The sequence below is a fragment of the Salmo salar genome, chromosome ssa18 (genome assembly GCF_905237065.1).
Source record: "Salmo salar chromosome ssa18, Ssal_v3.1, whole genome shotgun sequence".
In the NCBI taxonomy this organism is placed as follows: Eukaryota; Metazoa; Chordata; class Actinopteri; order Salmoniformes; family Salmonidae; genus Salmo; species Salmo salar.
Window position 1 is genome coordinate 25,312,741 of NC_059459.1, and position 24,143 is coordinate 25,336,883.

Below are 24,143 nucleotides of genomic sequence, written 5' to 3' on the forward strand. Positions count from 1 at the left end.
CTCCTCATTTGAATTCCATGCTGTCACAGTTACCAGCCCTTTCAAGCTTAACATCCTTATCATTTATCGCCCTCCAGGTTCCCTTGGAGAGTTCATCAATGAGCTTGACGCCTTGATAAGTTCCTTTCCTGAGGATGGCTCACCTCTCACAGTTCTGGGTGACTTTAACCTCCCCACGTCTACCTTCGACTCATTCCTCTCTGCCTCCTTCTTTCCACTCCTCTCCTCTTTCGACCTCACCCTCTCACCTTCCCCCCCTACTCACAAGGCAGGCAATACGCTTGACCTCATCTTTACTAGATGCTGTTCTTCCACTAATCTCATTGCAACTCCCCTCCAAGTCTCCGACCACTACCTTGTATCCTTTTCCCTCTCGCTCTCATCCAACACTTCTCACTCTCCCCCTACTCGGATGGTATTGCGCCGTCCCAACCTTCGCTCTCTCTCTCCCGCTACTCTCTCCTCTTCCATCCTATCATCTCTTCCCTCTGCTCAAACCTTCTCCAACCTATCTCCTGATTCTGCCTCCTCAACCCTCCTCTCCTCCCTCTCTGCATCCTTTGATTTCCTCTGTCCCCTATCCTCCAGGCCGGCTCGGTCCTCCCCTCCTGCTCCGTGGCTCGACGACTCACTGCGAGCTCACAGAACAGGGCTCCGGGCAGCCGAGCGGAAATGGAGGAAAACTCGCCTCCCTGCGGACCTGGCATCCTTTCACTCCCTCCTCTCTACATTTTCCTCTTCTGTCTCTGCGGCTAAAGCCACTTTCTACCACTCTAAACTCCAAGCATCTGCCTCTAACCCTAGGAAGCTCTTTGCTACCTTCTCCTCCCTCCTGAATCCTCCTCCCCCTCCCCCCCTCCTCCCTCTCTGCGGATGACTTCGTCAACCATTTTGAAAAGAAGGTTGACGACATCCGATCCTCGTTTGCTAAGTCAAACGACACTGCTGGTCCTGCTCACACTGCCCTACCCTGTGCTTTGACCTCTTTCTCCCCTCTCTCTCCAGATCGTGACGGCCGGCCGCCCAACAACCTGCCCACTTGACCCTATCCCCTCCTCTCTTCTCCAGACCATTTCCGGAGACCTTCTCCCCTACCTCACCTCGCTCATCAACGCATCCTTGACCGCTGGCTACGTCCCTTCCGTCTTCAAGAGAGCGAGAGTTGCACCCCTTCTGAAAAAACCTACACTCGATCCCTCCGATGTCAACAACTACAGGCCAGTATCCCTTCTTTCCTTTCTCTCCAAAACTCTTGAACGCGCCGTGCTTGGCCAGCTCTCTTGCTATCTCTCTCAGAATGACCTTCTTGATCCTAATCAGTCAGGTTTCAAGACTGGGCATTCAACTGAGACTGCTCTTCTCTGTGTCACGGAGGCTCTCCGCACTGCTAAAGCTAACTCTCTCTCCTCTGCTCTCATCCTTCTAGACCTATCTGCTGCCTTTGACACCGTGAACCATCAGATCCTCCTCTCCACCCTCTCCGAGCTGGGCATCTCTGGCACCGCGCACGCTTGGATTGCGTCCTACCTGACAGGTCGCTCCTACCAGGTGGCGTGGCGAGAATCTGTCTCCGCACCACGTGCTCTCACCACTGGTGTCCCCCAGGGCTCTGTTCTTGGCCCACTCCTATTCTCGCTATACACCAAGTCACTTGGCTCTGTCATATCCTCACATGGTCTCTCATATCATTGCTATGCAGATGACACACAATTAATCTTCTCCTTTCCCCCTTCTGACAACCAGGTGGCGAATCGCATCTCTGCATGTCTGGCAGACATATCAGTGTGGATGACGGATCACCACCTCAAGCTGAACCTCGGCAAGACGGAGCTGCTCTTCCTCCCGGGGAAGGACTGCCCGTTCCATGATCTCGCCATCACGGTTGACAACTCCATTGTGTCCTCCTCCCAGAGTGCTAAGAGCCTTGGCGTGACCCTGGACAACACCCTGTCGTTCTCCACCAACATCAAGGCGGTGACCCGATCCTGTAGGTTCATGCTCTACAACATTCGCAGAGTACGACCCTGCCTCACACAGGAAGCGGCGCAGGTCCTAATCCAGGCACTTGTCATCTCCCGTCTGGATTACTGCAACTCGCTGTTGGCTGGGCTCCCTGCCTGTGCCATTAAACCCCTACAACTCATCCAGAACGCCGCAGCCCGTCTGGTGTTCAACCTTCCCAAGTTCTCTCACGTCACCCCGCTCCTCCGCTCTCTCCACTGGCTTCCAGTCGAAGCTCGCATCCGCTACAAGACCATGGTGCTTGCCTACGGAGCTGTGAGGGGAACGGCACCTCCGTACCTTCAGGCTCTGATCAGGCCCTACACCCAAACAAGGGCACTCCGTTCATCCACCTCTGGCCTGCTGGCCCCCCTACCTCTGAGGAAGCACAGTTCCCGCTCAGCCCAGTCAAAACTGTTCGCTGCTCTGGCACCCCAATGGTGGAACAAGCTCCCTCACGACGCCAGGACAGCGGAGTCAATCACCACCTTCCGGAGACACCTGAAACCCCACCTCTTCAAGGAATACCTGGGATAGGATAAGGTAATCCTTGTAACCCCCCCCCCTTAAAAGATTTAGATGCACTATTGTTAAGTGGTTGTTCCACTGGATATTATAGGTGAATGCACCAATTTGTAAGTCGCTCTGGATAAGAGCGTCTGCTAAATGACTAAAATGTAAAATGTAGATGTCGATAATTGCAGCTGTTTTTTTGAAGATTCTCAGAAAAGAGAATGTCCTTAAAACGTTGTGTTTGACGAGAACATCAGAAAGACTTAAGTTCATCTCGCTTGTTCTGAAGAGAATAATTCACCTCCAACCAACTCTCTACGAGGGGCTGGGTGTGGGATGGAATCCACGAAACACACCGTCTCACAAGAGTTGTGAGACATTACTCACCTCAGAAGAGTTTTTGAGGATCCTTGAGAGTGAAATACAGTTTAGCAGCACCTAGAAGCTGTGTGAAAAACGTCATCTCCACTTAGCGCACATTAGCTAACTGCTCCATTGAGAAAGGGCTTAAGTCACTGCGTTATCCATCTGTTCAGATGACAGGTAAGGCAAAATGTGCCAACCTCCTCATGGTATGTCCATTAAATACAAACGTAACACTGCTTTAGATAAATTACACTAACCATTTCAGTCATTCTTCATTTAGTGTGTGTGCCCTTCCTGCAGCCCAGTCTCTATTTTTGGGGAATTTAATCAAATTCCACCACTTTCCATACAATTCAAATGTAATAAGCTTAACAAACTGCGGATTAAACCTTTGAAATTCCCTCTTGCACACCTTTTCCTAATGGATTTGGCCAAAATACACTTGTACATAAAAACACAGGTCCAGAACTTGCTGTTACACAATAACTGTCCAAATTAGGTATGAAATCCTATGATGAATACATTCATTCATCAGCAAGTATGACAGTTGAAACAATTTTCTTATTTAATATACAATTATGCTAAATAGTCCATGTGGAGCAACACCAGATGTTACTTAATTAACCTTTACGTGAAGATACCGTTCCATTTCATTGTTTCTCACCTTCAGGAGCTCAAAATGTGAGAAACATGAAAATAACAAGAAAATCTATTCTGAGTCGGACGACGATAAATGCAGTAGCGTTAGCTGGGGGGAAAATCACTAATCTAAGGGGTTACTGCTAACATAGGGTATGTGCCCATGCAGTATAATAGCACCATCTACTATTGGGATGAGTCTATTGGCTTGGGATGAGTCTATTGGCTTGGGATGAGTCTATTGGCTTGGGATGAGTCTATTGGCTTGGGATGAAACTATTGGTTTGGGATGAGTCTATTCCTGGAGGCAGAACTGAGTGATTTCCGCTAGATGGGCCAGCTGCAAAGTCAAAATTGGCTATATTGTAAAAATTCATGATTTTGGTCTTAATTTAAGATTAGGGTTAGGCATTAGGGTTAGCAGTGTGGTTAGGGTAAGGTTTAAAATCAGATTGTATGACTTTGTGGCTGTGCCAGCTAGTGACCACTCTGCAGAGCTGACTCCAAAACAAGATTAATGTCAAAAACCGCTAACCTGCATCTACTATATTGATAACAGAAATGATGCATTCAGAGCATACGTTGTCTCCCGAAAATCACTATCAATTTCACTAAAGCCAGATGTGGACTGGCCGGCAGGCGGCAACTGTTAGAGATTTGTGGTAGAGCCAGTAAATCTTTTATGAAACAGAGACCTGGAGAACGCACACAACCACTAGGGATTTTCAGAGGTAGATTATCAGCTCATACCCAATACCCATAGAGGGAGATTGTAAACACAATTCAGAAAGTCATATATTGGAGGCAAACTAGTAATACCCTTTTCATACTACTGACACTAGCCGAGCCAAGATAAGTCAAGCTGTACTGCGTTGGCCTGGTTATACATCCACTGTAGCTGCTGGAACTGTGCTGGAAAGGAACCTGTGAAAAGACTTAACCCATGGACCAATAGGGAATACAGCAAGACAAGGAAATGCTTTTCAGAATGTCCATATTTCATAACAAACCAGCCTTAACGGGTAAGGCCACGCTAAACTCTGGACATATTCTTTGTTGTGTGATTTCCAACAATGCCTACAGTACTTGATTTAGTTGGCCACATATGTTTTGCATTTCAAGTTGTGAAAAATACCTGCTTTTTCACACCCACGCTGCAGTGTCTACACACAACATTGAATGCTGTGGGCGATCTCGGTATCAAGCCTAGATTCCAGGGTGTCACCACCGCCATGGAAAACAATATGCTAATGAACTGCATTTAAGGTACACACCTCCACCAGCCCCTGCAGCAGCTCTTCCTGTTCCTGGTCGACACCTACATCCAGCGCCACAGCAATCGAGGCAAAGGGACGGCTGGCCATCTGCTGTCGCTCCCGCATGAGCTGCTGTAGACGGGAACAAGGAGTGAGGGAGAGAGAAGGGAGCAGAAGAGACAAACAGTAGGAGGGGTGGGGGAGAAAGAGGCAGAGGGGAAGAGAGGAGGGAGGAAAACTTAATAATGAGGAAGTGGCAGATGAACAAAGCCTGTGAGTCAGACGCTGAGCGGCTCTTTATCGGCGTGTGCTCCAAACACCCCGAAGAAAACAAACACAAACGGAGACAGGGTGGGAACAATAGTGTCGACAGGCAGGGCCTGGCTGGATAGGGACCACACAGACACACAGTACAGATAAGAGCTGGTACACACACACACCTCTCTCTCGCATGTATATGACTGTACACCCACACACTCATGCACACACTCATGCACACACACAAAGACACACACAGACACGTAAAACACGCACGTACACCCACACAGAAAAACGTATTCATTTTCCCAAGCTTTTTCCGCTTCAATAAAGTTAGTTAGTTATTGGGCTTTTGTTTCTAGTGTTCTTGTTTTAGCTTGGGGGTAAGCACCTGTTCTATGCAAATCAGAGCAGTTATGCATAACGTTAGGCGTACATCGTCAATGTGTTCCTCATTGAGCTTCAGTAGAAAGTCCTGCTTGAGACATACCGTACTGGACAGTGGTAATAGGCTATTAGGGTTGGGCGGTATACAGATTTTTTTTATACCGTTCCTGTACCCCCAGGGTATACGATATTACCGGCAGTACACACAAGGGGTGCGATTTCTTTCCAAACGTAAACACCCCCCCCACACACACACACAAAAAACGAATTTAGGCTGTAGGGATCTTGATTCAAAAGGAGAATAATTGTCTCTGTGGTAACCAAGAAGCTTGATCTTGCAAGCTAGCCACCCTCCCCTCGAGATGTAGGGCGCCCCAAACGGTATTGATGACAGTATTGAAAATCATGTTTGATTATGCGTGTGTGAGAGAGTTAGGCTACATGGAGGAGACTACTGGGTAGTTTGGATAATCAGGCTGAACCCTAGTCTACGCTTGAACTTACTGAGGGATGACGATGTTTTGGAAATGTGAAGATATAGGTTCCGTACTCTAGAGAATTGACTGTGAGGTGTGGCAGTGGGGAGGGTGTATGTATGGATTTGGGAATGAACCTGAAATAATCCATTGAAGGTTTAGGTAGGCTGTCTGGGAGGTATGTATATTTGTAGACAAACAACGCATTGCGTTTCTTAAACAGAGAGGCAGATGAAGCCAAGTAGTTAGAGGAGGTGGCTAGTCTTGCAAATGTCTTCTGTGTAATGAGTCATTTATGTAGGTAGGAAGCATATTATGTACTGGATAATTTGTTTATCTGAAACCATTCAGAAAACTTGACCATGCCTGAGTTGGTTTCATTGATTAGTGAATCGAAATTCTTGTGTGATAAAATCAAGTCGGTATCATCACTGTACAAGACACAGCAGCTAGGTCATTGATATAGATTAGGAATAACAAAGGTCCAAAGATCGAACCCTGTGGAACGCCACAGGATATCGTGGCCCTGGTAGATGCACAGCCATTTGCATATACAAATCGTTGTCTATCATAAACAGAACGCTTTGGATAAATCTAGAAAGATGAAAAGAGCGTATTCATTGTTGTTCAGGGATGTAAAGATTTCATCCACAAGTTGTAATATCTGCCATATCTGTGGAGTAGTTTTTACGAAAACCATATTGGTACGCATATAGAATACAATGTTGGTTTTAAATGTTTCAACATTCTTTTATACACACGTTTCTCTAGGATTTTAGAAAAACATGGTAGTACAGATATTGGGAGATAATTTGTAAAAGATCTTGGATCCCCAGATTTATAGAGGGGGAAAGCTTTGAACATTTTAAAATAGTTTGGAATAATAGCAGTTTTCATTGATTTGGTGAAGATGTACGTTAGAGGCTCAATAATCGAGGACGACACTGATTTCACCAAAGAGGCACAAATCTCATGATTTGCTGCTGATATCTTTAAGTTACCAATTACCTCCATCACAGTATATCAGGTGGATCAAACAGAAGCAAAGAGGAATGTTCCTTAATGTAATCCAAGGGCTTTCCATACATTTTTCAGATTTTCTTTGAAAGAGAGGAACCCACATTCACAAAAACGTGATTAAATTCACATGAGATAACATCAGGATCATTATCGGTCATATTTCTAACATTCAATGGAGATGGGATAGCTGTAGAAGCTTTTTTCTTATTCAACAGATGATGACTTTCCAAGTTGACTTTATATTTTTTAAGGGATTTTTGTAGACGGGTAAATTTGTTCTTATACTTTTGTAATTGGCAGAATTCAGGGGCGTGGAATTTGTAAAAAAAGTAAAAAATGTATACAACTTTTAAAAACATTTTTTTACTGAGGATTTGTTTTGGACCAGTTTCCAGAACCCATCTGGTGCTCTCTTACTATGTAGGTCTGACTAAGGGGGAGCAGTGGTAAAATACAGAATTGAAGGATGTGAGAAAAGTCTGGTAAGCAGACTCCACATCGGGATGATTATAACATGTTTCCAATTAAATATCATCAACCAATATCTTAAAGCACTCAGAATTACTTTAGTTAAATATTCTACATTTAATGTTACTATCCATTCCCACCTGTTTATTTCCATCTGCCAACGAGAAGTGGAATATTGGAAAGTGGTCAGAAATGTCAGTATAAAGTATACCTGTTTTAGCCACACTATTCCAAAAAAAAAGTGGACAAATATTATCAATAAGGGTGTCAGATAAACTGGTCACGCTTGTGGGCTTGTAGATTAGGGGATACAGAGAGCTAGAAAGTATTTAAAAAGTCAGATGTAGTGAGTGGTTTTCATTTTTTTTATCAATTAATGTTGTAAATCACCCAATAGAAAACACACTTTATCTCATTATCAATCAAATCCAAGGTTGATGCAAGGACATCAACACAACTACCGCTGTCCGATAGACAGATCCAATTACCACTGTTTTACCACTAAATTATTAATTAACAGGCGGGATCTTCTATGGAAAGCAATTCAACATCAGATGTAAGTGTGAGGTCCTCACTTGCAAAAGAATTGAAGACTTTTATGAACAAAAACGGACACCTCCCCCACTTTTGATGTTCTACAGTGGTGAACAACATTATAAGGAGACAAAGCATTGTTGTCAATTCAGTTAACCATGTTTCTGAAATGGCAATTCATGTTTTTAGGAAGAGTGCAAACGTTCAAATGAAAGGTAGAGAATAAGCTTGTCTTGGAATAAGATAAACATTTTAACAACCTGTATAGCAGTCTAACATTCTAATAGTCACGTGATAGACTAATCTCTGGTAAATTTCACGAAAGTTGAATCTGGATTAACATACACTCAGTGGATCGCTCCTATAGACAGTGATTCACGTGGCTGTGGATTGCTATATAACGCAGGCAGAATGTGACGGGTCGGTGCCAGGCGCGCAGGTTCCAGTATCTCAGAAACGGCCGGCCTCCTGGGCTTTTCACACATGACAGTGTAAGGTTTACCGAGAATGGTGCGACAAACAAAAAACATCCAGTCAGCGGCAGCCCTGTGGGCGAAAACACCACATTGATGAGAGGTCGAAGGAGAATGGCAAGAATTGTGCAAGCTAACAGGCGGGCCAAAAACAGGCAAATAACGTGCAGAACGGCATCTCAGAATGCACAACTTGTTGGTCCTTGTCACAGATGGGCTATTGCAGCAGACGACTGCACCGGGTTCAACTCCTATCAGCTAAAAACAAGAAGAAGCGGCTCCAGTGAGCACGCAATCACCAACACTGGACAACTGAGGTTTGGAAAAACATTGCCTGGTCCGGTTCCCGGTTCCTGTTGCGTCATGCTGATGGCAGAGTCAGGATTTGGAGAAAGCAGCATGAGTCCATGGCCCCATCCTGTCTGGTGTCAACGGTACGGCCTGGTGTAATGGTGTGGGTAATGTTTTCCTGCACACGTTAGGTCCTTTGATACCAATTGAGCAACGTGTCCATGCCCCAAAGAATTCAGGCTGTTCTGGAGGCAAAGGGGGTCAAACCCGGTGGTAAATGGGTGTACCTAATAAACTGTGTCTATATATCGTCAGCTTTGTTAATATCAAATGGATTAAAGAGCAGGTTATCAGGGTTGACATCCTGTCCACATAAGAGAGATAGATACACAGTGGGAATCAACTAGAGACTGGAGGGAAACATAGAAATGCAGGCCTCATGTCCAAAACAATCATACATTTGTTTTAGTCTCATCAATAGGGGTGCACTTCTGAAGGAATGCACCTTGACAAAGTCTTCAGAGGTTTATGACATTTAGAGCAATGTGTTTTTGGTCATGTGCTTAGGTGAAACACATGACCAAAAACAAAGTTCAATAAATATGTAGGTGTGTTAAATCAAATTAATCCATGTAATAGACCAGCGGACTACAGCCGAGTCACCTGCCGTAGGCGTACGAGGGGGGTGGGGTGAGCAACTAGCTGGTCGTACTTCAGGTATGTGAAGTTGCCTCTCTTTCGTTCTTCAATGAGTCATGGCAGCAGTTCCTGTTGAGGCGTACCTTTTCAGAGAAGTCTGGATTGATGAAGAACTTAGTTACCCTCAGGCACTTGGCTCTCTTGAGAATCTCCTCCTTGTCTTTGTAGCTGGGCAGTCTCCCCAGTATGGATCTGGGCCGTCCATCAGGAAAAAAACGTGCCATTCCTGTGCGCCCTCTCCATCTTAATGAACTTAGGGGTCCAGTTTAGGGTGATCTGCCAGGAGTATCCTTGCCTTGATTTCTGTGTAATGGCAAGTTTCAGCTTTAATGTCTTTGATTCAAATCGATAAAATGTTGTTTCGCCTGGATTGATTTTCCAGGAAACTCCTTTGGAAAAGAGTTTGTCTAGTGTTGTTTGGAATTTAGCAAAATCATCTGAGAGGAATATGAATGCAGCCAGGCTGGTGACATTCGTGTCCTTTAGCACATCCACCTCCGACTGTGTAAAATCCATACTGTGTTCAAAGCCCATTACATCCCGAACAAGATCATCAACCCTTTTGTTGGTAGAATCTATAAAAAGAGTTGCAGTAAGGATTTAAAGTTATTTTCTTGCAGATCAATTAGATCAGTGATCACCAACCTTTTGAGTCAAGATCACTCTCTGAGTCAGAATGCAAGGACAGATCTTCTGCTCAGATTTTTTTTTACATGACTTAAAAAAAACGTAGGCCTACGCAACAATAACCTATTAAAAATAGTTCTGTAGCAATGAGGTTTGTGCAGTAAGCTATAGGCCCAATACATTATCACAACATATTGGCTTTCCTTGAATTGTACATTGACCCAGGAGCATCGCAAGTCATAATGAAAGTAATCTAATTTATGTCCCTCTATGTCCCCCGAATGCCTCTGTCGATCCGATAGCTATTGTATACAGTTATCATGTGTCTATGAACCAGAGTTATACTGTCAGCACTGAGGTGGCGTGCCCTAGTAGGAAGTTTGCTGTGTGAGGCTCACCCTGCACTATCAACTCAAACATAAATATCAGTCATGTCTACTTCTGATAAGCCTCCCAGTAAAACAATCAAAACTATCAAGCATTTGGGGCGGCAGATAGCCTAGTGGTTAGAGCGTTGGGCCAGTAACCGAAAGGTTGCTGGATCGAATCCCCGAGCTGACAAGGTAAATATCTGTTGTTAACCCACTGTTCCTAGGCCGTCATTGAAAACAAGAATTTGTTCTTAACTGACTTGCCTAGTTAAATAACTTTTTTTTTATCCCAGAAAAGCACAAAAAATAGCCCACATTAAACATATGTAGACTAAGAAACAAGGTTCATGAAATGTATAACTTGCTAGTAACAGATGACATTCATATACTGACAATCTCTGAAACTCACTTAGACAATACCTTTGATGATATAGTGGTAGCATCTACAGAAAAGACAAATGCCAAAGGGGGTGGTGTTGCTGTTACCAGTAAAAAGTTTGGGCACACCTACTCATTCAAGGGTTTTTCCTTATTTGTCCTATTTTCTACATTGTACAATAATTTTGAAGACATCAAAACTATGAAATAACACATATGGAATCATGTAGTAAACAAAATATTGTTAAACAAATCAAAATATATTTTATATTTGAGATTCTTTAAAGTAGCCCCCCTTTGCCTTGATGACAGCTTTGCACACTCTTGGCATTCTCTCAATCAGCTTCATGAGGTAGTTACCTGGAATACATTTCAATTAACAGGTGTGCCTTGTTAAAATGTAATTTGTGGAATTTCTTTCCTTCTTAATACGTTTGAGCCAATCAGTTGTGTTGTGACAAGGTAGGGGTGGTATACAGAAGATAGCCCTATTTGGTAAAAGACCAAGTCCATATTATGGCAAGAACAGCTCAAATAAACAAAGAGAAATGACAGTCCATCATTACTTTAAGACATGAAGGTCAGTCAATCCGGAAAATGTCAAGACCTTTGAAAGTTTCTTCAAGTGCAGTCGCAAAAACCATCAAGCACTTTGATGAAACTGGCTCTCATGAGGACCGCCACAGGAAAGGAAGACCCAGAGTTACCTCTGCTGGGGAGGATAAGTTCATTAGAGTTAACGGCACCTCAGAGAGCAGCCCAAATAAATGCTTCACAGAGTTCAAGTAACAGACATCTCAACATCAACTGCTCAAAGGAGACTGCGTGAATCAGGCCTTCATGGTCGAATTGCTGCAAAGAAACCACTACTAAAGGACACCAATAATAAGAAGAGACTTGCTTGGGCAAAGAAACACGAGCAATGGACATTAGACCGCTGGAAATCTGAGATGTTTGGTTCCAACCGCCGTGTCCTTGTGAGACGCAGAGTAGGTGAACTGATGATCTCTGCATGTGTGGTTCCCACCGTGAAGCATGGAGGAGGTGGTGTGATGGTGTGGGGATGCTTTGCTAGTGACACTGTCAGTGACTTATTTAAATCCAAGGCACACTTAACCAGCATGGCTACCACAGCATTCTGCAGCGATACGCCATCCCATCTGGTTTACGCTTAGTGGGAATATCATTTGTTTTTCAACAGGACAATGACCCAAAACACACCTCCAGGCTGTGTAAGGGCTATTTGACCAAGGAGAGTGGTGGAGTGCTGCATCAGATGACCTAACCTCCACAATCCCCCAACCTCAACCCAATTGAGGTGATTTGGGATGGGTTGGACCGCAGAGTGAAGGAAAAGCAGCAAACAAGTGCTCAGCATATGTGGGAACTACTTCAAGACTGTTGGAAAAGCATTCCTCATGAAGCTGGTTGAGAGAATGCCAAGAGTGTGCAAAGCTGTCATCAAGGCAAAGGGTGGCTACTTTAAAGAATCTAAAATCTAAAATATATTTTGATTTGTTTAACCTGTTTGGGCTAGGGGGCAGTATTGAGAATTTTGGAAAAAATATGTGCCCATTTTTAACTGCCTCCTACACCAACTCAGAAGCTAGAATATGCATATTATTGTTCAGGCTTGGATAGAAAACACCCTAAAGTTTCTAAAACTGTTTGAATGGTGTCTGTGAGTATAACAGAACTCCTATGGCAGGCAAAAACCTGACAAGGTTTCATGCAGGAAGTGGCCTGTCTGACAAGGAGTCGTGCGTCTTGCATCTGTTTATTGAAGAGTAAGGATCTTAGCTGTAACGTGACAATTCCCAGGGCTCCAATAGGCTCTCAGAACCCGGGAAAAACCTGAACGATGACGAGGCAGCCTCTGGCTGAAACAGATTATCGCCTTATCCAAGTGGCCGATCAGAGGACCATTGAATGAGGCGCGTGCACGATTCGCCCCCGTGGAGAAATTTCATTCGGCTGTTTAGCTTATTGCAGATTCCCGGTCGGAATATTATCGCTTTTCTATGAGATAAAAGGCATAAAAATTGGTTTTAAACAGCGGTTGACATGCTTCGAAGTACGGTAATGGAATATTTAGACATTTTTTGTCACGCCATGCGCCATGTGCGCGACCGTTATTTACCATTCGTATAGTGTCTAGAACGCACGAACAAAACAGAGGATATTTGGATATAATGATGGATTATTTGGGACCAAACCTACATTTGTTATTGAAGTAGAAGTCCTGGGAGTGCATTCTGACGAAGAACAGGAAAGGTAAGAACATTTTTCTTATAGGAAATAGGATTTTGGTGAAGTCTAATCTTGCCGGGTGTCTAAATAGCTAGCCGTGATGGCTGGGCTATGTACTTAGAATATTGCAAAATGTGCTTCATCCGAAAAGCTATTTTTAAAATCGGACATATCGAGTGCATAGAGGAATAATGTATCTATAATTCTTAAAATAATTGTTATTCTTTTTGTGAACGTTTATCGTGAGTAATTTAGCAAACTGTTAGTAAATTCCCCGGAAGTTTGCAGGGGGTATGCTTTTTCTGAACGTCACATGCTAATGTAAAAAGCTGTTTTTTGATATAAATATGAACTTGATTGAACAGACATGCATGTATTGTATAACATAATGTCCTAGGTGTGTCATCTGATGAAGATCATAAAAGGTTAGTGCTGCATTTAGCTGTGGTTTGGGTTTTTGTGACATTATATGCTAGCTTGAAAAATGGGTGTCTGATTATTTCTGGCTGGGCACTCTCCTGACATAATCTAATGCTTTGCTTTCGTTGTAAAGCCTTTTTGAAATCGGACAGTGTGGTTAGATTAAGGAGAGTCTTGTCTTTAAATAGCTGTAAAATAGTCATATGTTTGAGAAATTGAAGTAATAGCATTTCAAACGATTCAAAAATCACGCCACTGAATTCAGGTGGCTGTTACGTAGAGGTTAACACTGTTTTGGTTACTACATGATTCCATATGTGCTATTTCATAGTGTAGATGTCTTCACTATTATTCTACAATGTAGAAAATAGTAAAAATAAAGAAAAACCCTGTAATGAGTGTGTAAACTTTTGACTGGTACTGTATATTCAAAGCCACATTCCAGTAAACCCACACCCCGCCTCCCAAAAATATGCTCAGCCAGTGAATTGGCAAACACACACAAGAAACACACCTAAATCACACACCAGTATGATAAACAGCGAGAAAGCAGAGGACTTGTTCCCTGTATGGATACTGGGTGCACTTACACTATATGAGATGACCAACTCACAAGCTAGTGTTGTGGATACAGGCAGAATGCATGGCCTTGTGAACATCTGTATATAGCCCAAGCCTATAGGCTATATATAAATTATACAAATGCTGTTGCAATGAATTTCAAAAGGAATCCCACTTGTATGTGACTTTGATCTTAACAATGCTGTCTTAACCAGAGGTGAATACTTTTTCACGATGCCATAGATGGCATATCTGTGTCAGGTAGTACATGGTACTATGTGTGTATAATGTTTTGATGTGGGCTGGAGTCTGTTTGTATAACCAGTCAATTAGACATTCCCCAAAGAGTAAGAGTTATGTTTGCATGTTAACCCTTGATCCTGACATGTGGTGGGGTGGCTGTGAGCTACAGTAACTACATCAGAATCCATGTCTGACATTTACGCTGCATTCCCAGTCAACGCTACCTACCTATTAACCAGTGGACAGCATAAGTGTCAGTGCAAGCATGAATGAACAGAATACTACACCTGTAACTCATGGGTTATGGCATGTTGCTATGTGTAACATGTCTTTCTGCTTGCCTGCCTGGAACGCTAACCTGTCCTGCTGTGTTAGACTGTGTCTGTTAGCATGGCTGCTAGCTCGATGTCGATCACAGCACTGAGGTGTATGTGGTTAAAGGGAGCAGAGCGGTGTGTCTCTGTGTGTTAGCGTTAGCTCTTATCCTATCCCTTCTGCAGGGTTGGTGTGAGGGATGGTGAGCTGGTCAAGGTGAGCTGGGTCGGAGAGGTAGAGGCTTGATTAATCGGTCTGGACACTCAGAGAGGCGATCATAAACAGGAAGGCGGAGGGGCTGGGGGGGGAGGGAGGTGAGACCAGTAGATACTGTGCCCTGTTAGAGCGCGTGTATTTTATCTCCCCTGACAAGTCCTTCACAAGGCAAGAAGGACAAGCCATTCAACTGCCTGTAAACCACCCATAAAATGCCTAATTAATTTCAGAATGATGTAAACAACGACAGGCAGACATGAGACGGAAAGGGAGGTGAGGGGCAGAGACACTTTGAACCAATGAGGTCAAACCTATATTTCACACGTGCACAAAAAAATAACAAACATCGTTAAAGTACCTTCAAAATTACATTTTGACAGCTGTATTGCAGGCTGACAACAGGCCTCCAAGTGGTGATCACTAATTTAAATGGATTAAAATGGCAGCTGCCCAAAGCATGAGTAGCTTAGGTGTACTAAATTCACACTTTGATACTCTCTAAACTTCTATGGGCTAGAACCCTCGCCTTCAGCAGGGCACTGAGCGGCAAAGCTCAATAGGACACATAAATAAATACAAACACGCATCAAAACAACATCATCCGTGCTTTGGCTCGAGGAGTTGACCTGTTTTCAGAACGTGAAAAATAGAATATGAAAAAAGTTATGATTTGGGGGCAGAGCGAGGCATTGACAGGAGGTTGGCTTTTTGTCCAGCAAACCACTAATCTTCAGCGTGGATGTTTTAACACAACTCTAATGTGGTGAAATGCCAAGCTCCTTGAGAAGACATTCCTTATGCTATATTTCTGCAGTGAGAGCCAGAAGAGGATGGACCTGTGGTCCTGCCCACCTGCATCCTAACTGGATTATTTAATCAATGTTAGACTCCTCTGGGCTTATCCTGATTAATGTCGTAGTCAGTGATCAGAGAAGAACTGCAAACAAGACCTGTCCGACTCCTAATGAGACTCCCTGTGTTCGTCAATACTGCCCTAATGAAGAGGAAAGTGACATTTCGGTTGAGAACTATAATACAAACATCTAACGTCTGATTGAATCTTATCATCTGAGTTCTGAGTGTTTAAACTGAAGTTTTACACATCCACTAACAGACATTATGGTAGCTCTGAGTAGGATCATCTGATTCTCTAATAGAGGTGTGCTAGAATTGAACAAGATGGTCCGCTTTCCAACTACCAACCCACTGTAACAGCAGCTCTAGGGAAGTCTCTGTAATGACTTTGTCCAAGTGCACACGCCTCAGTATGTTGCCCTTGACGACTGTCAGGAGACAGCACGTTGGGCATTGTTGAAGCTCTACACTGATGCAGACGCGACTGATATCCTTTCAATTATTCATTCATTATCTTCTTATTAAACCCCCGTTCTCTGGCTGACGCTCGGCTTGGGATGGAGGAGTGATAGGATAGGCAGAGGATATTGGCATTAAATATTTAAAACAGGCTATCTATTGGAGTGAATGAGAGGGATCCCCTGAGATGGGCTGTGATTGGACAACAATACGGCGCTATTACACTGGACCCATTGAGTCACAAACACCGCGACACCCCTCCCTGCATCCCACTTCGCCTCTGTATGCCGCTGGGCATAATATCCAGAGGTGATAACAAACATAATTTCCGCCGTATTTCCAAAGTTTCCCAGCAACATTTGTCTACATGTTGAAAGAGGCTGAGAAATCGCATCTGTGCAAACAAGGGCAAAGATATACCTGAGAGATGAAACACCACAGTGGACTGAATGTTCTTAGAAGAGTCACTTTCGGCAAACAAATGGGTTTAAACTTTTTAAAAGTGGCTTTTGGATAAAGGTTTTAAAATGAAACGCTAACTGACTGCGAAGTGGAACAGTCTTTATAACCATAATAGCCAATCAACAGTAGCAGTGACAGTGTGTTGTACAATTGAAAAATGGTTTAATCCTAAAACAGAATTTCGATGAATAACGCACAGCAGGAAATGTAACTTGTGTATTCAATGTTTAAAAGGACTTCCACTTTAAAATTTCTAACTTGATTTACCGTAACTAAAAATGTATTAACACCTAGAAAAATGTCCATTAAATATAATCCACAGAATAATTCACATTTCCCGTTGCTGCAGGATACATTTTCTGCAGTGAGAAACCGGTCAAATTAATATCTGACACCTGTAAGTGTAAGAAGCAGGTTCCACAGGGCAGCAGCTACACCATAAGGAGTAGGTTCCACAGGGCAGCAGCTACACCATAAGGAGTAGGTTCCACAGGGCAGCAGCTACACCATAAGGAGTAGGTTCCACAGGGCAGCAGCTACACCATAAGGAGTAGGTTCCACAGGGCAGCAGCTACACCATAAGGAGCAGGTTCCACAGGGCAGCAGCTACACCATAAGGAGCAGGTTCCACAGGGCAGCTGCTACACCATAAGGAGTAGGTTCCACAGGGCAGCTGCTACACCATAAGGAGTAGGTTCCACAGGGCAGCTGCTACACCATAAGGAGTAGGTTCCACAGGGCAGCAGCTACACCATAAGGAGTAGGTTCCACAGGGCAGCAGCTACACCATAAGGAGTAGGTTCCACAGGGCAGCAGCTACACCATAAGGAGTAGGTTCCACAGGGCAGCAGCTACACCATAAGGAGTAGGTTCCACAGGGCAGCAGCTACACCATAAGGAGTAGGTTCCACAGGGCAGCAGCTACACCATAAGGAGTAGGTTCCACAGGGCAGCTGCTACACCATAAGGAGTAGGTTCCACAGGGCAGCTGCTACACCATAAGGAGTAGGTTCCACAGGGCAGCTGCTACACCATAAGGAGTAGGTTCCACAGGGCAGCAGCTACACCATAAGGAGTAGGTTCCACAGAGCAGCTGCTACACCATAAGGAGTAGGTTCCACAGGGCAGCTGCTACACCATAAGGAGTAGGTTCCACAGGGCAGCTGCTACACCATAAGGAGTAGGTTCCACAGGGCAGCTGCTACACCATAAGTGCGAAACCTCTAGTCAGCTACAGCAAGTGCATATGCCTCAGTATGTTGCACTTGGACAAAGTCATTAAAGAGACAACTAACCACAGTCAAGTCAACACATATACCCTCACTCCCAGAAGAAGAGAAGCTGAGAGGTAGAGAGAAGATGAGAGAGGTAGAGAGAAGATGAGAAGATGAGAGAGGTAGAGAGAAGAGGAGAGAGGTAGAGAGAAGAGGAGAAAGGTAGAGAAGATGAGAAAGGTAGAGAGAAGATGAGAAAGGTAGAGAGAAGATGAGAGGTAGAGAGAAGATGAGAGGTAGAGAGAAGAGGAGAAAGGGAGAGAAGATGAGAAAGGTAGAGAGAAGATGAGAGGTAGAGAGAAGATGAGAAAGAAAAAGAATGAGGGTTAAGAGAGCGACAGAGAAAGGTTGTTAAAGAGAGAGGTTGTTAAAGACGATGCCAAATAAATTCTCCTTCATTGTGTGTAGTAATGTGTGTGAGACAGAGAGACATTATTGTGTTGTGTTTAATTCTGTTGAACTGGACAGTCTACACTGTGTAACCGATCCATTCCCATTCAGTAATGGCCTGCTAATTGAAGAAAATCCTTTTCCTGCCGAAGTCCTGTCACATACCTATATCAGCTATAAACAAAATACGGTATGAAGAAGACATGTTTTTGTCTAGATGTAAAAGGGATATTAAGAGAGGTAGAGAGAAGATGAGATAGAGAGAAGATGAGAGAGAATATGAGAGAGGTAGAGAAGATGAGGTAGAGAGAAGACAGGTTGAGAGAAGATGAGAGGTAGAGAGAAGATGAGAGAGGTAGAGAGAAGATGAGAAAGAAAAATAATGTGGGTTAAGAGAGCGGCAGAGAAAGAGAGGTTGTTAGAGAGAAAGAGAGGTTGTTAGAGAGAGAAAGAGAGAGGTTGTTAGAGAGAGAGAGAGGTTGTTAGAGAGAGAGAGAGGTGGTTAGGGAGAGAAAGAGAGGTTGTTAGAGAAAGAGAGAGGTTGTTAGAGAAAGAAAGAGAGAGGTTGTTAGAGAGAGAGAGGTTGTTAGAGAGAGAGGTTGTTAGAGAGAGAAAGAGAGAGGTTGTTAGAGAGAGAAAGAGAGAGGTTGTTAGAGAGAGAAAGAGAGAGGTTGTTAGAGAGAAAGAGGTTGTTAGAGAGAAAGAGGTTGTTAGAGAGAGAGAGAGGTTGTTAGAGAGAGAAAGAGAGGTTGTTAGAGAGAAAGAGGTTGTTAGAGAGAGAGAGGTTGTTAGAGAGAAAGAGAGAGGTTGTTAGAGAGAGAAAGAGAGAGGCTGTTAGAGAGAGAAAGAGAGAGGCTGTTAGAGAGAGAAAGAGAAGTGTTAGAGAGGGAAAGAGAGAGGCTGTTAGAGAGAGAAAGAGAGAGGCTGTTAGAGAGAGAGAGAGAGGTTGTTAGGGAGAGAAAGAGAGGTTGTTAGAGAGAAAGAGGTTGTTAGAGAGAGAAAGAGAGAGGTTGTTAGAGAGCGAAAGAGAGAGGCTGTTAGAGAGAGAAAGAGAGAGGCTGTTAGAGAGAAAAAGAGAGAGGCTGTTAGAGAGAAAGAGAGAGGCTGTTAGAGAGAGAGAGAGGTTGTTAGGGAGAGAAAGAGAGAGGTTGTTAGAGAGAAAGAGGTTGTTAGAGAGAGAAAGAGAGAGGTTGTTAGAGAGCGAAAGAGAGGTTGTTAGAGAGAGAAAGAGAGAGGCTGTTAGAGAGAAAGAGAGAGGCTGTTAGAGAGAAAGAGAGAGGGTGTTAGAGAGAGAAAGAGAGAGGCTGTTCGAGGGAGAAAGAGAGAGACTGTTCGAGAGAGAGAGAGAGGTTGTTAGGGAGAGAAAGAGAGAGGTTGTTAGAGAGAAAGAGGTTGTTAGAGAGAGCAAGAGAGAGGTTGTTAGAGAGAAAGAGGTTGTTAGAGAGAGAAAGAGAGAGGTTGTTAGAGAGAGAGAGGCTGTTAGAGAGAAAGAGAGAGGTTGTTAGAGAGAGAAAGATAGAGGTTGTTAGAGAAAGAGAGAGGTTGTTAGAGAGAGATAGAGAGGCTGTTAGAGAGAGATAGAGAGGCTGTTAGAGAGAGATAGAGAGGCTGTTAGAGAGAGAAAGAGAGAGGTTGTTAGAGAGAGAAAGAGAGAGGTTGTTAGAGAGAGAAAGAGAGAGTTTGTTAGAGAAAGAGAGGCTGTTAGAGAGAGGTTGTTAGAGAAAGAGAGGCTGTTAGAGAGAGAGAGAGAGAGAGGTTCTTAGAGAGAGAAAGAGAGAGGTTGTTAGAGAAAGAGAGGCTGTTAGAGAGAGAGGTTGTTAGAGAGAGAAAGAGAGAGGTTGTTAGAGAGAAAGAGGTTGTTAGAGAGAGAAAGAGAGAGGTTGTTAGGGAGAGAAAGAGAGAGGTTGTTAGAGAGAAAGAGGTTGTTAGAGAGAGAACATGAGTTGACGAGAACCATAGGGGATGGAAGAGGAGTAACATCCATACGGCTTTCCCCCCAGATGGGCCAGTCGAGGTGTTAAACAGTGCAGTGACAGAGCACGTAAATCACACACTGTTGACATTTCACACCGTGGAGGCCAGGGGGAGGAGGTGGAGAGAGGGGAGGAAGAAAGTGGGCCGATTCAGAGTTCATCAATTATATCACATCAAATTAGCCCCCATCATTGGCCTGCCCCGACAGTACTCATCCATCCCACTCTACCCCGAGCAGACAAGGTCGCAGATATGGCATGGAGGGTGGGAGGAAGTAGGCCGTGTGTGTGTGTGTTTACATCAGTCCAGTAATGGATTCTCTATCCTTTTCCTCTTATCCTGAGGACAGGTCCTTAGCGCAGACAACATTAAATCTTCCCTCAGACAGATGATCACACCCACTAAATTCCCACAAAGGTGTGTGTCTGCCTGCGTCCTCTAGGTAGCTATTAAAGAGGACCGACAGCATGTCTTGAGGGCAGGCCCAGAGCAGCGCTCCTAACAGCCACCTAAAGACCACAGAGACAGTCCTGTCTGATGCCACCAACAACAACCCCCCTGAATGGTGGTGTAACGGATTTGGAGACCTGAGCCAGACACGGCTTCTTTTTTTATACACGACCACACACACACACAACACACACACACACACACTCTCAGGGGAGACAGACAGATGGGACGCTAATGGGACACATGGATAAATGGACTGAATGGGTAGGATAAACTCTGTTCCCCTGGTAACCAGTGGAAGCCACCAGCGGCTGCCTACACAGCCCTACTCTCCAACTAACAAAATAGCAGATTAATGCCCATCTATTTCCAAATGTGCCACAGAGGCAAGCATAATTGTCAGATGTGACCTGACTGTGACGCATTCATTTTTCCTTCCAGCTGGTTGGATGGCTAGGTTCATCAGCCAATTACAGCCCGCAGCTGACAGGGAGGCAGTGTGCCTCTTCCTGCCCTCGTTAAATTACATAATTTTAAATAAATTAACCGGATCAAGTAAAGTCACCTGACACGTAAATGAAGGGTCATGGGTCATCTCTTTCTGTAGCTTGGACTAAGTTTCCATTTCGTGCTTGATCGCAAAACAGTAATGCAGGGAAATGTTTTTCCTCTCTTATGTTGTCTCTCAGACCACATAACTCTTAACTCTGGTGATGTGGATGGCTACCGTGAACCACTGTCCAAAAACTCTGTTGACTTTGCCACATCTCATGCTGGAGGCTTGTTATTTAAATTATCTTTAAAAACAAGGTAGCACACCTTTTGTTCCTTTACCAAAGTCGCCCCCTTCTCAACTCCAGCGCACAACCCTAGTACCACACCCTGGCATGAACGCAATGGGGAGCTGATGGAGAAACCTAAACAGGCCCAGAACTAGAGGCCAGGGATTGATCCAATTAAAGAAGGCCCTAACCCAACAGCACATCAATGGGCAGAGAGCCTGTGAAATATGACTCAGCAGATTTAGCACCAGCCCCAAGCTTCATCTCCTTAACAAAGAGCCCACCCAATCAATAGCTACTGTATGTGGGGCCAATGCAGCAAGAGAATGGCTTGGCCCAACAATATCCGTATACAGGGAGCTGGGAGGCTGCATAGAGTTAATAAAGAGCTGTTGTGTAAGTGCTGGATTAGATCATCCTGTTTCTGCCTGGTGTGCCAAGGAATTAAAAACAAGAAAACAAAACATCCTTTGCGGCACAATTCTAAACCTCCGGAGGCGGGCAGGGGATGCAGAGGGGTCAATAGTGTACAAATGAACAAATATTCTGAAGTAAGGCCTTGGTAGGTGCACCAAATGAAACTTTGATCAGATTGCAGAGTCTAGGAAGTTTTAACAAGGCCATACTGCTCTATTACATTACAGACAGAAAAAGAATGTAATCGTCCGATAGTTTAGTTTACAGAAGTTGACTTATTCGCACAGGATCCAGCACAAGGTATATACAGCTCTATCATAACCATAGAGCTATGCCAATGCTGTCCAGCCGTCACTGTCCAGCCGTCACTGTCCAGCCTGTGTGAACGGCAAAGAAAACATTCTTTACTTTAATATTCATCGGCGGCTGTACATACTCCAATCACACTACTGTTTGTGTTTTTAGAGAGGACAGACAGTGGGGTTCGAAAGTATTGGCACCCTTGATAAAGATGAGCAAAAATTACTGTATAAAATAATTCAAATACTCAGCTATATTTTATGCAACAAAAAAAAGGGGGGAATTTACATTATTTTATACTAATACAATTACTCAGAGAAAGAGACTTTGTTTATCAAGTAATACTTTTTCTCCCGAAAAAAGGTAGGGATGAAAATGACAAACCCATTTTCAATACTTTTCAACACCTCAACCTTGTGAGGATAACGGCACTGAGCCTTTTCTAAAATGTTTGATGAGTTGGAGAACACATTGGGGGGGTTCTTAGACCATTCCTCCATACAGAATCCTAAATCATCTGTGGATTGGAACTATTTATTTTACACAGTCACTTTTGATCATCTTTATCAAGGTTGTCGATCATTTCTGACCCCACTGTAGCTCTTTGTACCGTGTGCACTGCGTACTTGTTTTTACTCTCTCTTCTGTGAAGCGAGACCAGGCAGGACATTTCTCTGGCTTTCTCAATCGTTATGCCATGAACAATCCATCGTTTTCCCCCCCTGCACGTTCCTCTTACCGTTCACATAGGGATCAGATCAGGGATGGAGGATTCTCAAGTTACTGTACTTGAGGACTATTTCTAGGTAAGATTATTTCAAATCATAAGACTTTATGTGAGTTCCACATGTACTTCTGGAGACACAGAAACTCAGACCTATTGTTAAAGTCTTTACATTTGATTAACAGTAGAGGCAGCATTAGAAGAGACTAACAGCCTTTATAATTGATAAGGAGAACAGGCAGCATTAGAAGAGACTAACAGCCTTTATAATTGATAAGGAGAACAGGCAGCATTAGAAGAGACTAACAGCCTTTATAATTGATAAGGAGAACAGGCAGCATTAGAAGAGACTAACAGCCTTTATAATTGATAAGGAGAACAGGCAGCATTAGAAGCGACTAACAGCCTTTATAATTGATAAGGAGAACAGGCAGCATTAGAAGCGACTAACAGCCTTTATAATTGATAAGGAGAACAGGCAGCATTAGAAGAGACTAACAGCCTTTATAATTGATAAGGAGAACAGGCAGCATTAGAAGCGACTAACAGCCTTTATAATTGATAAGGAGAACAGGCAGCATTAGAAGCGACTAACAGCCTTTATAATATATAAGGAGAACAGGCAGCATTAGAAGCGACTAACCGCCTTTATAATTGATAAGGAGAACAGGCAGCATTAGAAGAGACTAACAGCCTTTATAATTGATAAGGAGAACAGGCAGCATTAGAAGAGACTAACAGCCTTTATAATTGATAAGGAGAACAGGCAGCATTAGAAGAGACTAACAGCCTTTATAATTGATAAGGAGAACAGGCAGCATTAGAAGCGACTAACAGCCTTTATAATTGATAAGGAGAACAGGCAGCATTAGAAGAGACTAACAGCCTTTATAATTGATAAGGAGAACAGGCAGCATTAGAAGAGACTAACAGCCTTTATAATTGATAAGGAGAACAGGCAGCATTAGAAGCGACTAACAGCCTTTATAATTGATAAGGAGAACAGGCAGCATTAGAAGCGACTAACAGCCTTTATAATTGATAAGGAGAACAGGCAGCATTAGAAGAGACTAACAGCCTTTATAATTGATAAGGAGAACAGGCAGCATTAGAAGCGACTAACAGCCTTTATAATTGATAAGGAGAACAGGCAGCATTAGAAGACAACACCCAGCGGGGGGAAGCTTCGGCATCCCAGCTGATAAGTATCAGTAATGTTCTTATCCTCAGGGCATTGCTCATGAAATCGCTGATTCGCTTCACCGAGCAAAACAATGGACTGTGAAGAAAACTA

The 24,143-nt window shown here is 43.7% G+C and overlaps 1 protein-coding gene across 3 annotated transcripts in view; it reads right to left on the reverse strand.

Annotated features, from left to right (window-relative positions):
• The window catches only part of LOC106577124 (attractin-like protein 1), a 355,235-nt gene that overhangs the window by 53,394 nt on the left and 277,698 nt on the right, over positions 1-24,143 (reverse strand). For 2 of the 3 annotated variants that reach the window (XM_014154874.2, XM_014154877.2), the window contains one exon: positions 4,794-4,907. The exons of the other annotated variant lie outside the window; for it this stretch is intronic. In XM_014154874.2, the coding sequence (XP_014010349.1) occupies positions 4,794-4,907 (114 nt within the window). The remainder of the gene's footprint in view (positions 1-4,793; positions 4,908-24,143) is intronic. 3 annotated transcript variants of the gene reach the window in all.